Source organism: Danio aesculapii, chromosome 2, assembly GCF_903798145.1.
Source record: "Danio aesculapii chromosome 2, fDanAes4.1, whole genome shotgun sequence".
NCBI classification, from domain to species: domain Eukaryota; kingdom Metazoa; phylum Chordata; class Actinopteri; order Cypriniformes; family Danionidae; genus Danio; species Danio aesculapii.
In genome coordinates, this window is record NC_079436.1 from 6,819,025 (window position 1) to 6,835,049 (window position 16,025).

At 31.3% G+C, this 16,025-nt stretch overlaps 1 protein-coding gene across 1 annotated transcript in view; it reads left to right on the top strand.

Moving 5' to 3' along the window:
• ak5 (adenylate kinase 5) overlaps positions 1–16,025 on the top strand; it is a 224,670-nt gene that overhangs the window by 170,028 nt on the left and 38,617 nt on the right. The window contains exon 8 of the mRNA XM_056471784.1: positions 2,599–2,675. Coding sequence (XP_056327759.1) covers positions 2,599–2,675 — 77 coding nt within the window. The remainder of the gene's footprint in view (positions 1–2,598; positions 2,676–16,025) is intronic.

Sequence of the window (16,025 nt, forward strand, 5' to 3'; positions counted from 1 at the left end):
GTCGGTTTTGGCAGCTGAGCAGAACCAGACGGTGATTGAAGTGCAGAGGATGGATTGGATGACAGCTGAGTAGAACTGTACGAGCAGCTCCTGTGACAGGTTGAACTTTCTCAGCTGACGAAGGAAGTACAGTCTCTGAATGAAAGTGAAACTGCCGAACTGCAGTTAAAGTTGAAAAATTGAAAACGAAACACCTGAAATTACATGAAACGCTGGATAATAACGCTGGTGACACTATGTTAATTGTTTTATTCTGAAACTTTCTGTCCTTCCTTGGTCTTATCCACATTTCTTTGTATGTTGAACACACAACAGGAAATAAAAAAACTGCAACCACGTTAATTGCATTTTTTTTATGTGTTGAATATTACAAATTAATCACATGCGTTAACGTGCTAATTCTGACAGCACTAATATAGAGATTTTTATTTTATTTTAATTTTTATATGGTTGCTTAATATTAGCCTGTGCAGTAGACTGTTTCTTTGCATAAATCTTTTATAGAGACCCCTCTCCTGTCAGCCATTTACTGTATGCATAGAGAGTGAGCATACTGACATCATCCATAGCAATGCCTCCGGATGTTGCAAGATGCATGAAACTATACTTTGAGTTTAAATGCTCATATATACTGATGTAACTACAAGAAAACAACAGACCTGATGTGCTGTAAAAAAGCATTTTCACAAAAACCCATTATGTATACAACTGCTGATGTTAGTCTAACATTTAGGAATTTGTGCTGCACAGAAATTAGCACCAATAATTTTATCATAAACTAAAGATGGTTTATGCATGAAAGAAAATTAAATTAATGATCATTTTTAACCATTAGCTTATATATTACATTTTCTGCTGTCAATATGAAATTGATATTTCACAATCACAATTCATATCATTCATGAAATATTGTATTTATAATAATTCTAATAATTTTTTAATAATAATTTTATATATAATAATTATAATTGTATATATAATTATATAATAATTAATATTTATTCATAATAATTCTAATAATATTTTATATAATAATTTTATATATAATAATTATAGTTTTATATTTAATTATATAATTATTATTATTCATTTATATAAATTATAATAATAATTTTATATAATAATTTTATATATAATAATTATAATTTTATTTATAATCATATAATTATTATTATTCATTTATAATAATTATAATAATTTTTTTATAATTTTATATATAATAATTATAATTTTAAATATAATTATATAATTATTATTATTTTATTATAATAATTATAATAATAATTTTTATATAATAATTTTATATATAATAATTATAATTTTATGTATAATTATAATTATTTATTTATAATAATAATTTTATATAATAATTTTATATATAATAATTATAATTATTTATTTATAATAATTATAATAATAATTTTTATATAATAATTTTATATATAATAATTATAATTTTATGTATAATTATAATTATTTATTTATAATAATAATTTTATATAATAATTTTATATATAATAATTATAATTTTATGTATAATTATAATTATTTATTTATAATAATAATTTTATATAATAATTTTATATATAATAATTATAATTTTATATATAATTATAATTATTTATAATAATAATTTTATATAATAATTTTATATATAATAATTATAATTATTTATTTATAATAATTATAATAATAATTTTTATATAATAATTTTATATTTAATAAATTTAATTTTATATATAATTATTATTATTATTTTCTTAACATTTGAAGGTGGATTTTGTATAATCAAAAATGTATGTAAATGCAAGAAATGTGATTTAAATCTAAAACATTTCCCCCCGTCGTGTCCACAATGCTTATCAAACCAAAGTTACATGCTTGAGAATATGCATAAAAAGGGTTGTTAGTTTAAAAAAGAGTGAGAGAAAGAGAGAGAGAGAGAGAGAGAGAGAGAGACCGCAAAATTACTGATTAGCATTAAACTACAAAAAAAATCACAAGACATCACCAATCCAACAATACCACGTCGTCTTTACATAGCATACATAAGGCTTCATTTAAGCCCAAATTAAATATAAATTCATATAAATTGTGAGTGAGCGAGCAAGATAGAGAGAAAAAGAGAAAGAGAGAGAGAATCATCATAAGCGTAATTCATGTCATCAAAGCATTTGTGTAGACAGAAGCCAGTTCAACAGCAGTTTCAATAACTGTGGCTAAGAATAACTAGCCACAAATGCCTGACTAATTAACACACAGGAAGCCTTTGTGACGCAGTAGCCTATGCGACAGACAGGGCTCCAGATTCGTTCTGCAGTTACTGATACAGAACAATAAAGAAATGTCAGTCAGACAGCAATTCAGAGCATTGTTTCCCAAACCGTGTCTGTCAAACCCCGCCACTGCACATTTCACACATCTGATTCAGCTCAGCAGCTCATTAGTAGACACTGCAAGAACTTAAATGAGGGAGCCATACAAATTGTGTGCTGCTAGGCGGTGTCAAGAGCATCATTATTTTCATACAAGGCTATTTTTTGTGTGTGTGCAATGTGTGTTTTAAAGCTTGATTGCATACTTCTCTTTTCTCTGCAGGACCCAGTGAACTCGACCTCAGTCTGATCGCAGACAGCAGCAGCCTGGCAGATGTACCTGCCAAATTTGATGAGCAGGTATGAAAATGTCTGCTTTGGCTTCTTTGTGTTTTGTTTTGTTTTTTAAGTACACTGTTAAACAAAAAAAAGTTAAGGTAACTCAAACCAATTGCAACAAACTATTTAAGTTAAAAAACTAATCCCAATGAGTACTGTGAACTTACTCCATTTGAGTAAACGAAGCAATTGGAGCACAGTAAAATCCAATAAATGAAGAGAACTCAAACCAACTGTGAAACCCAATAAGTTAAGGCAACTCAAACCGTTTGAGGAAACTGATTGCTACAAACCATATGAGTTATAAAAAAACTAATATATATGAGTACTGTGAACTTACTCCATTTAAGTTGAAGTAATGAAATATTTAATTAACTCAACACCTGCAACACTGAGTTCAAAACTCTTTTCAAATGAGTAGAATCAACTTTTAGTAAATTTTGAGTTAACTCCACTCATTTCATTTGATAAAGTTAACTGTTTTGGGTTTTACAGTGTATAGACACTGGCCTGTCTGTACGGTCAAGCATTTTTTCTTTGCTTTTCTTTGTTGGCTAAACTGGAAAACAAAATGGTGCAGGTAGCTTTTTTTTTCAGTCAGAAAGTTACTAAAAAAGACAAACTCAGAACTTACCAAATTACTGAAATTTAGTATTTTAAACAAAGATTATTAGAGCATTTCTGTTTATTTTATTTCTCAGTTCTTAAATCTCATTGACAAACCTCAGTCTATGGCAGTCTATGTGGGTTAAATTGTGGATTGGTTTGGAACTATAATTCCGTTGCATATATACACTCACCGGCCACTTTATTAGGCACACCTGTCCAACCGCTCGCTAACGCAAATTTCTAATCAGCCAATCATATGGCAGCAACTCAATGCATTTAGGCGTGTAAACATGATCAAGACGATCTGCTACAGTTCAAACTGAGCATCAGAATGGAGAAGAAAGGGGATTTAAGGGACTTTGAACGTGGCATGGCTGTTGGTGCAAGATGGGCTGGTCTGAGTATTTTAGAAACTGCTGATGTTCTGGGATTTTCACGCACAACCAGCTCTAGGGTTTACAGAGAGATGAAAAAGAGAAAATATCCAGTAAGCGGCAGTTCTGTGGGCACAAATGCCTTGTTGATGCCAAAAGTTAGAGGAAAATGGCCAGACGATGGTTGCAGCTTATAGAAACGCAATAGTAACTCAAATATGCACTTGTTACAACCGAGGTATACAGAAGATCATCTCTGAACGCACAACACGTCCAACCTTGAAGCGGATGGGCTACCGCAGCTGAGGACCACAGTGGGTGCCACTCCTGCCAGCTCTCTTACATTTGTGTAGACAGAACAGTACACCTGAGCTTTCAAATTCAAGCCAGTGTCTTGTTAGGCGATGTTTTCTCATTAAAATCATACGATTTCCTATTAATTCCATAGAAAGGCTGAGCATTGTAGGGTTTGCAATATGGCAGCCTGGTGGCTTCGTTTTTTTATGACGTCATGAGCAATCCAGTTCTCTATTTAGACAAAGGCTGCATACGAAACCGCCTACTACTCAGTAGGTACTACATTTAAAATTAAACGTACTACTCGGCCGTTAGAAAAGTACCTTCTATACAGTATGAATATAAGCTGTATGAATGGAATTCGGACATACTACATCTGCCATTTTGTCATGGTCACATGACCTACCCACATCAGTTGCGTCACTTTACTCCCATTCATAAATTCTCTTGCGGGGCATAATGGGATAGTGCATGGTGCATATTATGCACACTTCAGAATCTTGCCAGAAGTAGTAGGTCATCCGGGTTCTATTATTCTGACATACTACTCGACTCGCATACTGATTTTAGCGTACTATATAGTATGGAAGTGTGCCATTTCGGACGCAGCCAAAAACTATAAAATACACGAGACATGTCACTCGTATCATTTTGAATGGGGAAAAGTGTAACGGTCAATATGGCAAGTAAAGCCCGCCTTCTAGTACAGGAGCCAATCATCAATCTGTATAGACTGACGATACTTCGGGGTAAGGTCTCAGACTAGACGTGAGTTTCTGCAGATTTTGTGTGATTCAGACGTTTAGACATGACACTAAAGAGACAGTTGTTGTTTAATTTTATTGGTGATTCCTAATATGAAAATCAATCATAAGCTTGGCAAACAAATTTGAAAAATGTTACTCCATTCAAACAGAATGCCCAGACATACATCCCGAGAGGCCTTTTAAAAATGGCCGTCGAGTGAAATGACTTGCCTTAAAGGGACTTCGATATAAATCAGTGGTTGAAGCACACATCAGTGTCTTCGAGATCACACAGATGAACGAAGGCTCCGTCAACTGTCACTGAGTTACTACTAATATTTGAAGTTAGCACATTTATATCTAACTGTGATTAAAACTGACTGGAACTACCTGTGCTTTTAACAGTTTAAGTGCACACCTTCCAGCCAATAAGAATCAAGAGATTCAGCAGACCATGGAATAATAGCATTTAAAGCATCATTAGCATGTCAGAAAATGTCCCATCTGTCTCATCCCTTTAATTCATTACCAAGTTATTGGAATCTCCAATTGGACTCAGATGAGACTGGTGAAGGGCAGACTGAATATGGTGTATGTAATGAAAATGCTTTCTGAGTGGAGGTCCTGCATTAGCGGGCAGTCATTATGAATGACTCTCCTGCATAAGCTTCTGTCCGGATGAAGCTTTACGTCCTTGAATTCCATTAACAGGCTATTTTTGGAATTATCTTTTAAAGAAAAATGCCCTGTATGTTTGTGGGGTATTTTAATAACACAAACTAATTAATGCTTTAATAACAGGTGCATTTTCGCTGACCTTTAATATGGAAATGTAATCAAAGTTTCTTAGTCATTGTGTGTGTGTGCATACAGCTATAATGAGAGTGCTCTATAGCTCATTGTGGAAAGGAATTGTTTGAAACCATCTATTTTTTTCCTTAAGGTCAATAATAATGTTCTGTACAGTAGAATATAATCCACACTCGAATACTTCCTTTGAGGAAGCTTGAAAGGGGATACTTTTAGCACTGCTTTATTAAATATGGAGCTATATATATGTTCTATGATCTTGTATGATTGAATGCATAGACTCTTTTTTTTTTAATCACTAAAACTAAAAACACTAATGTTGGTATTTATTTTGTAACTTCCTGACTACTACGCCAGAATGAGAGTGTTCATTGCAATATAATAATGAATAGTAAATGGTCATTTTCATTCAGTCTTATTACACGCATTTTGAAATGACATCATTCCAGTTCATTTCATCCTCCGGGTGCTCCGGTTTCCCCCACAGTCCAAAGATATGCACTATGAGTGAATTGCATGAACTAAATTGGCCATAGTGTATTAATATGTGTGAATGTGAGAGTGTATGGGTGTTTCTCAGTACTGAGTTGCGGCTGAAAGTGCATCCACTGCGTAAAACCTATGCCGGAATAGTTGGTGGTTCATTCTGCTGTGGCAACCTCTGATAAATCACATACTAAGCCTAAGGAAAGTAAATGAATGAATGAATGAATGAATAAATGAATGAATGAATGAATGAATGAATGAATGAATCAATGTATCAATGAATCAATGAACTTTAAAAAGTAAGTGTTCGTGCTGTCTTAAAATTTTAAGTTTACTTCACTTAAATAGTGTATAATGTATAAATAAAACTCAGGTTAAAGTTAAAAGGACTTGACAATATAAGTGTAATGGACATGGGCTTAGTTTATCTAACTTAAATAGATAAGTTGTAATTCAGAATGATGTTAATAGGACTTTATAATTTAAGTGTAATGGACATGGTCTAAGTTTAGTGAGCATAAATATAGACGTTTACTTTCTCATACACACAAACACACACACACACGCACACACCAGTTTTGTCTATTCAATTCACTTATACCACATGTCTTTGGAGGAAACCAGAACACACCCACCCAAACACGGGGAGAACATGCAGACTCCACACAGAAATGCAAACTGGCTCAGCCTGGACTCAAACCAGTGGTCTTCTTGCAGTGAGGTGACAGTGCTAACCACTGAGCCAATAAAAACAGGTTTTTGAAGTTTGCAAAAAAACTAATTTCACCAAAGAAGCAGGTATCTGAGAAGAACCTTCGACAAACACACACTATAACATTACAATGAGAAAACAGTGGTCAGTGTTGCCAGATACACTTGAATATTTCCAGCCCAAACTGTCCAAATCCCTCCCAAACACACAAAGAAATGCCTGAAAACACACTTTAGGTGCACACACTTGGTTTTTGTAAAGTGTTGATCATAAAATTATGGGTAACACTTTGTGTGTAGTGTGTAACTACACACTATGAACCATTTGTTAAGCATTGACTCTACATTAATAAACATTAGTAAGCAGTTTATAACTTATAAAGCAGTTTATAACAGTTTATAACTGAAGCTACAAAAGCTGTATTCTTGACTTAAAAGCACATGTGTAATGTGCTTAATAATTGTGTTTTCATACGTTGTTAATGATTCATTTTTCATTACTAAATTAAGTATTGCATTATTAACAAACCAGTTATTTAAGAATAGTTGGTGTTTTTTTAAGATCGTTCAGAATGCATAAGTAAATGATTAATAAACTATTTAATATTTAATTTAATAACATTTATATATCTTCTTATTCAGGCATATACTAATAGTTCATTTGTATGTTAATAAATGCTTTATTAACTGAACTTCATGCAGTTTTGTGACCTTATCTAAAGTGAGGAATATTTATGCTTTATAAATCCCTTATAAATGACACTTAAAGGCTCAGCTATATTCTAAACAGGAAAAAAATATATAAACGACTTTAGTAATTTCTATTTATTTGAAGATACACAAATGAAACTGTATCAAATGAAAAATAAATCTTTACAATCTTATGTAAAATATAATTACTGTACAGTTTAAACATAGCTAAATACCATTTAAATGTTGCATCATATTATATTGTTGAATTATTATATTATTGTATTGTATATTGTTTTATCCAATTTTATATTGTATGTTGACATGTTGCAATTATTTAGCAATGTTTAATATTTACAGTAATTTTACATTTTAGATAAGACTGCAATCACTTATTGTTAATTTGATATTGAGCCTTTACTTGTCATTTATAAGGGATTTATAAAGCAGAAATAGCCCTCACTAGATTAGGTCACAAAACTAGATGAAGTTGCGTTAGTAAAGCATTTATTAACAAACATAGTAGCCATTACTATATGCCTGAATAATAAAATGTATAACGTTGATTTCAATGGATAATTAATCATTTACTAACTTATTCTCAATGATCTTAAATATCCCCAACTACTCTTAAATACAAATGGTTTGTAAATAATGCAGTACTGAATTTAGTCAAGAAAAATGTATAATTTACAAAGTATGAAAGTACAGTTATTAAGCACATTATAAATATGTTTGTAAGTCAAGAATACAGCATTTGTAGCTGCATTTACAAACTGCTTACTAACGTTTATTAATGTAGAGTTAATACTTAACAGATAATGAATTCACTAATGCTTAATAAATGATTCATAGCGTGTAGTTATTATAAAGTGTGGTAACACTTTATAATAACTACACATTATAAGTCATCTATAAGCATTAGCAAATAGTGAATTCATTATCTGTTAAGCATCAACTCTACATTAATAAACGTTAGTAAGCAGTTTGTAAATGCAGCTACAAATGCTGTATTCTTGACTTATAAGCACATTTATAATGTGCTTAATAATCATATTTTCATACTTTGTTAATGATTTATTTTTCATTACTAAATTCAGTACTGCATTATTTACAAACCAGTTATTTAAGCATAGTTGGTTGTTTTTTAAGATCATTCAGAATGAGTTAGTAAACAATTAATAAACTATTCAAATTAACATTTATAAATCTTATTATTCAGGCATATACTAATAGTTCATTTGTATGTTAATAAATGCTTTATTAACTGAACTTCATGCAGTTTTGTGACCTTATCTAAAGTGAGGAATATTTATGCTTTATAAATCCCTTATAAATGACAATTAAAGGCTCAGCTATATTCTAAACAGGAAAAAAATAATAAACGACTTTATTAATTTCTATTCATTTGAAGATACACAAATGAAACTGTATCAAATGAAAAATAAATCTTCACAATCTTATGTATAATATAATTACTGTACAGTTTAAACATAGCTAAATACCATTTAAATGTTGCATCATATTATATTGTTATATAATTATTATAATTATTATGTTTTATCCAATTTTATTTTGTACGTTGACATGTTGCAATTATTCAGCAATGTTTAACATTTACAGTAATTTTATGTTTTAGATAAGACTGCAAAGATTTATTGTTAATTTGATACTGAGCCTTTACTTGTCATTTATAAAGGATTTATAAAGCAGAAATAGCCCTTACTAGAGTAGATCACAAAACTAGATGAAGTTGCGTTAGTAAAGCATTTATTAACAAACATAGTAGCCATTACTATATGCCTGAATAATAAAATGTATAACGTTGATTTCAATGGATTATTAATCATTTACTAACTTATTCTCAATGATCTTAAATATCCCGACTACTCTTAAATACAAATGGTTTGTAAATAATGCAGTACTGAATTAGTCATGAAAAATGTATAATTTACAAAGTATGAAAGTACAGTTATTAAGCACATTATAAATATGTTTGTAAGTCAAGAATACAGCATTTGTAGCTGCATTTACAAACTGCTTACTAACGTTTATTAATGTAGAGTTAATACTTAACAGATAATGAATTTACTAATGCTTAATAAATGATTCATAGCATGTAGTTATTATAAAGTGTGGTAACACTTTATAATAACTACACATTATAAGTCATCCATAAGCATTAGCAAATAGTGAATTCATTATCTGTTAAGCATCAACTCTACATTAATAAACGTTAGTAAGCAGTTTGTAAATGCAGCTACAAATGCTGTGTTCTTGACTTATAAGCACATTTATAATGAGCTTAATAATCATATTTTCATACTTTGTTAATGATTTATTTTTCATTACTAAATTAGGTATTGCATTATTTACAAACCAGTTATTTAAGCATAGTTGGTTGTTTTTTAAGATCATTCAGAATGAGTTAGTAAACGATTAATAAACTATTCAAATTAACATTTATAAATCTTATTATTCAGGCATATATTAATAGTTCATTTGTATGTTAATAAATGCTTTATTAACTGAACTTCATGCAGTTTTGTGATCTTATCTAAAGTGAGGAATATTTATGCTTTATAAATCCCTTAGAAATGACAATTAAAGGCTCAGTTATATTCTAAACAGGAAAAAAGAAAATAAATGACTTTATTCATTTCTATTCATTTGAAGATACACAAATGAAACTATATCAAATGAAAAATAAATCTTCACAATCTTATGTATAATATAATTACTGTACAGTTTAAACATAGCTAAATACCATTTAAATGTTGCATCATATTATATTGTTATATAATTATTATAATTATTATGTTTTATCCAATTTTATTTTGTACGTTGGACATGTTGCAATTATTCAGCAATGTTTAACATTTACAGTAATTTTACGTTTAGATAAGACTGCAAAGATTTATTGTTAATTTGATACTGAGCCTTTACTTGTCATTTATAAAGGATTTATAAAGCAGAAATAGCCCTCACTAGAGTAGATCACAAAACTAGATGAAGTTGCGTTAGTAAAGCATTTATTAACAAACATAGTAGCCATTACTATATGCCTGAATAATAAAATGTATAACGTTGATTTCAATGGATAATTAATCGTTTACTAACTTATTCTCAATGATCTTAAATATCCCCAACTACTCTTAAATACAAATGGTTCGTAAATAATGCCGTACTGAATTTAGTAATGAAAAATCAAGTATGAAAGTACAATTATTATGCCCATTATAAATGTGGTTGTAAGTCAATAATACACCATTTGTAGCTGCAGTTACAAACTGCTTACTAACGTTTATTAATGTGGAGTTAATGCTTAACAGATAATGAATTCACTAGATGCTAAAGCTTATTAAATGATTTATAGGGTGTATTTATTATAAAGTGTTACCGCCTTTTTTTACCAGCACAATCAAATTCTAAACTCACAGAAAGACGTTCATTGTCTGACGTCATGCAAAAGTAAACAAATGTAAATTGAAGTAAAAGTATTACAATAAATACAAAGAAATACACTATATTATTATATATTTTAAGTATAATATGGGGTAGCACGGTGGCGCAATGGGTAGCGCTCTCACCTCACAGCAAGAAGGTCGCTGGTTCGAGCCTCAGCTGAGTCAGTTGGCATTTCTGTATGGAGTTTGCATGTTCTCGCCGAGTCGGCGTGGGTTTCCTCCGGGTGTTTCCCCCACAAGTACTAAGACATGCGCCATAGGTGAATTGGGTAAGCTAAATTGTTCGTAGTGTATGTGTGTAAATGAGTGTGTGTGGATGTTTCCCAGAGATGGGTTGCTGCTGGAAGGGCATCCGCTGCGTAAAACATATGCAGGATAAGTCGGCGGTTCATTCCGCTGTGGCGTCCCCAGATTAATAAAAGGACTAAGCCGAAAATAAAATGAATGAATGAAGTATAATATGTTCAGCTAAATAAAACTTTGATTTATAAGTTGTGCGAACACATTCAATCCAGATAAGTTACCAACTCAAAATATAGTTGTCATAACTAATTGGCACAATCATTTTTTGCACTAATGCTCCTTGTCATGGATTGTCTGCTCTGTAAACAAAAATATCTGTTAATTAGCAGTTTCAGTATTTTGTGATTCACAAGTGTTTTCCATTTATTTACGGTTGTGAATTGCATTGTGGGATGTTGATCTCTGCTTTGTCGGCTTTTAATGTTGTAAATTCAACTCTATAAGTGACTTTTATTGACATTTTAGAAGTTTAAAATAATATAATGTATAAGAAATAATATATAGAGAAATACAGTAAGTCTGTAAAATAACAGAAAATGCTTATAAAAGGTTTATACCAGGGGCGTCGCTAGACCCAATTTGCTGGGGCACGTGCCCCAGTAAAAATCTCCAGGTCCCCAGTAAATGCATTGAGATATGATTTACTTCATATGCAAGTGTATTCATTAAGAGTGGTAATTCTGAAATAAAGACGTTATTCTCTATTTGCAACCGAACCAACGCTGGTGAAAGCAATGTAATCAAAAAGCATACTGACGCATCTCCGGGTGTGTGCAGAGAACCTCTCGCATGCGCTGCTTTTCTGCCGGTGCGAGTCCCGGTAGTTAACATGCGCACCAAAAAAGCAGGCTACTTGTTGCTCACACGCCGCTCATGCGTTGTAAAACTGGCGTAACAGCCTTTTTTGTTTTGCAAGTCGACAAAACTAAAGTTTAAACAATATGATGGTGATCTTACTAAGCATGCCTCCTGATTTTTTTGTATGAAGTAAAAAGGAGGGATGAGGAGTCAGAGAGGTTAGACTTAATAAACCTAATCCTCTGCCATGTGTCAAGTCTAAGACAACAGATAATTCTATAACACATCTTTTTTGAATAAAGGTGAATTGAATTGAATTGAATCTTTTTGTATTTTATTGAATTGTCTATAGAATTTCATTCAAATGAAATTAACATGAAATGAACATTCATGCAAAAGATTTCTTAAATGATCTTAGGATATCACTCCAGTTGTGTCATAACATTGTTTTCTGGTTACATTTAAGATTATTTAGAATAATAATTGTATAATAACAAGAATACTTTTATTTATAATAAATATTTATAAATATTTATATAAAAAAAAAAAAAAAAAAAATATATATATATATATATATATATATATATATATATATATATATATATATATATATATATATATATATATATATATATATATATATATAAGGGTGGAAGGGGTGCGTGCCCCAGTAGAGCTATATGTCTAGCAATGCCCCTGGTTTATACCATAATATACAACACCAGCCCAGACAATATATCATTTTAAACCATTAAAAATTTTGATAAAAGTCACTTTTTTCAACTTATCAAGATTAAAAGTTGTTGGAAGAAAGATCAAGGTCCCATAATGCAATTCAAACATATAATTAAACAAGGAAAAATAAAAACATGTATCACAAAATATGGAAAACTGCTATATTACAGATGATTTTTAGCAGTGTGGATTGCTTTTGCTCTTTTTCTGGGTGTATATTTTTCTCCTCACTTGTTTTCCCCCTTCCCCTGCTCACAAAATCTCTCTCACACACACAGACACACAACAGATGTGATTTATCTTCTACTCAGAAGTGTTCCCTACCAACAGCTATGACAGGGTTACATGAAAGCGGCCAACCAATTAGACTCTCCCTGTTGCTGGATGTCTGTCAGATTGAATTCCTGAGTCTCTTTTGCATTTCCATGGAGAGGCTGTCATGCTTCCTTCATTATTTTTGGTTCAAATCATGTCTGCATGAGACAAAAAGCAGTCATTAAGCCCACGCTCCCACCATGACCCTTTCGTCTGTGTCCATCAGCTGACAGCAAAATCTCTGTGCCGTCAGCATCACACAGAGAAAAACACTTCTGTAGAGGAGAACAGGTCTCAGAGCAGTCCTCCACTCAGTGTGCATCATGTACAGTGGGTTCTTGGCACCAGGCACACTGGCTTTGGTTCTGTGCTGTGACTGTTTGCCAGCCACTCGGATTAAGACACCCATCTACAGTGCAGAAAACAAATTGTGTATGCGTTTCTTCTGTCCCTTCCTGCCTTTAGCAACCCAATCTTAACAAGTAATGCTATATGACTAAAAGAGCAATAGCATCTGGTTTGCAGACACTTTAAACAAATAAGATGCTTTTTTATAGCAGTATGCATGTACCGTTGCATAGTAGCAGTAGACTGTTACGCCCCATTCACACAGGGTCTCAGCTTCAACGCTTGACAGAGGGTGTGTCTGAAGTTAGGGCTGACACAATCATCATAGCAGTGTCAGCCAATGTAATTAGTCAGCAATAGGCCACTGCCTGAGCTGGTGTATTTGTATACAGCGATCTGATTGGCTGACGCTGCCGTCGGCGATTGAAAAGTTGAGCAAGTCCCAACTTCTGCAGCGAGCAATGCCTCTGAAGCCGCGCCGACGGATCCACAATGCAGTTCGGCAACGCCTGACGTCACCCATTCAAAGTGAATGGGAAGCGTTCCTGTAGAATCTACTGTAACCAGTTCACTTTTACAGTAACTCAATGTACAATTACAGCAACAATACTGTATTTACATTTACCACCATTTAGCACCACATTTACCAACATTTAGCACCATTTTCCTTGCTCTATATGTATTTACAGGATAGTATATCTTTACTGTAAAATATACAGTAATTTTCACAGTGCAACTTTGATACAGTAACATACCGCATAACTGTCATACGGTAAAATTCAGATGTAAATGTGAAGATGTAAATGTTATTTACATTTACAGCACCATTTATCTTGTTGTATATATATTTACAGTATAGTATATCCTTACTGTAAAATATAGTCATTTTCACAATGCAACTTTAAAATACAATTACATACCGCTTAACTGTCCTACAGTAAAATTCAGATGTAACTATGAAAATGTTATTTACATTTACAGCACAATTTCTCTTACTGTATATGTATTTACAATATAGTATATCTTTACTGTAAAATATACAGTAATTTTTTTACAATGCAACTTTAAATTACAGTAACATACCGCATAACTGTTCTACCATAAAATTAAGATTTAAATGTAAAAAGTGTTTTTTTACATATACAGCACCATTTATTTAGCTGTATACAGTATGTATTTACAGTATAGTATACCTTTACTGTAAAATATACAGTTATTATCACATTGCAAATTTAAGATACAGTTACATACTGCATAACTGTCCTTCACTAAAATTCAGATGTAAATGTAAAAAAAGTAAATGTTTTTACATTTACAGCGCAATTTGTATATATATATATATATATATATATATATATATATATATATGTGTGTGTACACAGTATAGTATATCTTTACTGTAATATATACAGTCATTTTCACTATGCAACTTTAAAATACAGTAACATACTGCATAACTATCATACAGTCAAATTCAGATGTAAATGTGAAACGTAAATGTTATTTACATTTGCAGCACCATTTATCTTACTATATAAATTCACTGTAAAATATACAGTAATTTTCACAATGCAACTTTAAAATACAGCAACATATCGCATACTGTCCTACAGTAAAATTCAGTTCATGTTACAGTTAAATACTGTGTAATTTACAAAAATTGTTAACAGTGAACATTAATTTGGTAACACTTTAGTTTAGGTCATAATTTATGCTATTAACTGGCTTATTACCTGTCTATTATTAGGATATTTACTGTATATTAGTAGTCATAAAGTATAATCTTATTCCCTAATCCTAAACAAAACTCCACCCCACTTATACCTTATTAGCTATTAATAAACAGCTAATTAGTAGTTTATTAAGCGAGTAGGGTTAGTTAATTGTGTGTTAACACTGTAAATTGTGACCAAAACTAAAGAGTTACCATTATTTCTTGTAAATTCTAACTTAAATATTAATGTAGTCAATTTAAATGGTGGTTATTTGCCACAGGCAGGGTATTCATCGTTTGTTTAATTTGTAATAGAAAAACAGGTTATGTTCAGAGTCTTGAGCCTATATCATCATCATATCAGACAACAGCACGCAGAGGCAATTCTAGGATTTTTGACATTATTATTATTATTATTATTATTATTATTATTATTATTATTATTATTATTTTATGGGTGCTTAATCACTGACTGAGTGCTGTCTGTCACTGTCTTTATCCTATCTGTGCATGTTCTATAGCTGCCATTTGTTTTATACTGAAAGTTACATCTTCAGACATCCAAAAACTAATTTCTGAGATATTTATTTTTAGCTTAATTGTAATTTAATTATTTACATTATCATCATAATATTGATGTATTAAATGTATTCTTCTTTAATATGTTACAAATGGATAATCCTTACATTATTGAATTAATAATAATAATATTTAAATACATAAAGCAACTGAATTTTAAAGTATTCATTCAAAGTTTCCATGAACCTCTAATATCATCAGACTACACAACATTTCCAAGGTTTTAAATAATCTCGAGGCCCTTCAAATGGTATTCATGCCCAACTACTGATACCAGCACATTTTTAGAAAGGGTAATAGAAAGTGTAACGGAATTAAACGGTTAGAGCACCTATTCCTGACAACTGGTAAGTCTTCATAGTCCTGTAATGTCTCACAGCAGCTCCAAT